At 40.8% G+C, this 1837-nt stretch overlaps 1 protein-coding gene across 1 annotated transcript in view; it reads left to right on the top strand.

The window, feature by feature from the left end:
* LTBP1 (latent transforming growth factor beta binding protein 1) overlaps positions 1 to 1421 on the top strand; it is a 282394-nt gene extending 280973 nt beyond the window's left edge. Inside the window, 1 exon segment of the mRNA XM_011935989.1 lies at positions 281 to 1421. Within this exon segment, the coding sequence (XP_011791379.1) occupies positions 281 to 462 (182 nt within the window). The 3' untranslated portion in view covers positions 463 to 1421.
* Positions 1422 to 1837: the final 416 nt, after the last annotated feature.

Here is a 1837-nt window from a genome sequence, read left to right as displayed (position 1 = left end):
GCAACCTCTGCCTCCCGGGTTCACGCCATTCTCCTGCCTCAGCCTCCCAAGTAGCTGGGACTACAGGCACCCGCCACCAGGCCCGGCTAATATTTTTTGTATTTTTAGTAGAGACGAGTTTTTACCGTGTTAGCCAGGATGGTCTCGATCTCCTGACCTCGTGATCCGCCCACCTCAGCCTCCCGGCTGCCTCGATGCCTCAGGTAAGCCTCAAGTAGGTTATGTGTCCTCACAGAGCAATATCAAAGATTGTTTACCTGCATGGTTTGGCTTATTGCAGATGTAAATGAATGCGATGAGTTGAACAACCGGATGTCTCTCTGCAAGAATGCCAAGTGCATTAACACCGAAGGTTCCTACAAGTGTTTGTGTCTGCCAGGCTATGTACCTTCTGACAAGCCGAACTACTGCACTCCGTTGAATACCGCCTTGAATTTAGAGAAAGACAGTGACCTGGAGTGAAACGGAATCTACATAACCGAAGCCCATATACTCTGCACTGTGTAAAGGAAAAGGGAGAAATGTATTATACTTGAGACATTGCACCTAACCCGGAAGGCTGGAAATACAGAAACAGCATGGAGTTGCAAGTCCTCTGAAGACAATGAGAGGACTTAGGATGAGCCCAACAGGTGTGGCAGACCAAATGGACATTTCTCTGAAAAACCAGTATATATAGTCTGTTCATATGTAAAATTCAATGGAAGAGAGGTGGAACAGTGCTGTTATTTTAAACAGAAGGTTGTATTATTATGTTGTTTTGTTTTTTTACTATTGCTTGATTAAATTTGGCATTTAAATAGTGGTGGAAATATTTTATATAATTTTCATTTTTTTGGTTGTGCAGTTCCTTGGCTACTGTTTTTCTTTTCCTTCAGTTTTTTTTAAACTCTCAAATGAAAAAGTCTTCGATAAAATATTGTTAAGCTGTATTATAAGTATTGTTACACAGGGTTATGCAATTCCTGGCCTGGAGCATTTTTGAAATTCAAATTGTCTGTCCTGTGGAGCGGGCAGTGATTTTGTTTCAAAACTTTTATACACATTTGGGGAAAAGTACTTTATATTTTCAATGTTTTGTCCAATGTTAATGTCCATTCTTAGCCAAGCTGCTAGCAGGTGTCAATTGGATCCCTTTCCTTCACTGAAATGGAAGAGTTTATAAGCTTACGTTAGTATTGTAATATGTAAAGTAAGCCCAACAAAAATTTTTTAAAATTTGATGATCCCCAATATATCTACCATTGTATGTTAAAGTGAAATAAATCACCATTTTTGTAGAAAAAATTCTACCTGAGAGTAATTGTCAATGAGTACACGTGTATCAGTTGTATCCCACTCTCCCCACTTTTATTTTTACCAATGGTCTTCTGTTAATGTAGAGTCTTTTACAAGTGAATCATTAAATGTGTTAGATCTTGTTAGGGGCTAAGTTGTTTCCCCTAACATTCATATGTTGGAATTTTAACCTCTAATACTTCAGAAAGTGACTAGATTTGCAGATCGGATCTCTAATGAGGTAATTAAGGATAATGAGGTCACTGGTGTGGGCCTCATCCAATATGACTGCTGTCCTTGTGTCACCCATAGAAGGTATCTGAGTTACCGGTGGCGAATCCATATACGTCTGCAGCAACCTCAATGCTTGCCTCCTCAGAAGAAAGAATTTGACTGAGGGGCATAAGGCAGAAAAAGAGATCAGGCAAGTTTCAGAGCAGAAATGGAAGTTTATTTAAAAAGGTTTTAGGCCGGGCGCGGTGGCTCAAGCCTGTAATCCCAGCACTTTGGGAGGCCGAGACGGGTGGATCACGAGGTCAGGAGATCGAGACCATCCTGG

The sequence above is a fragment of the Colobus angolensis genome, unplaced genomic scaffold (assembly GCF_000951035.1).
Source record: "Colobus angolensis palliatus isolate OR3802 unplaced genomic scaffold, Cang.pa_1.0 Scaffold15, whole genome shotgun sequence".
NCBI lineage: Eukaryota > Metazoa > Chordata > Mammalia > Primates > Cercopithecidae > Colobus > Colobus angolensis.
Note: the sequence above shows the minus strand (reverse complement) of the source record. Positions and strands in the feature narration are given on the sequence as shown.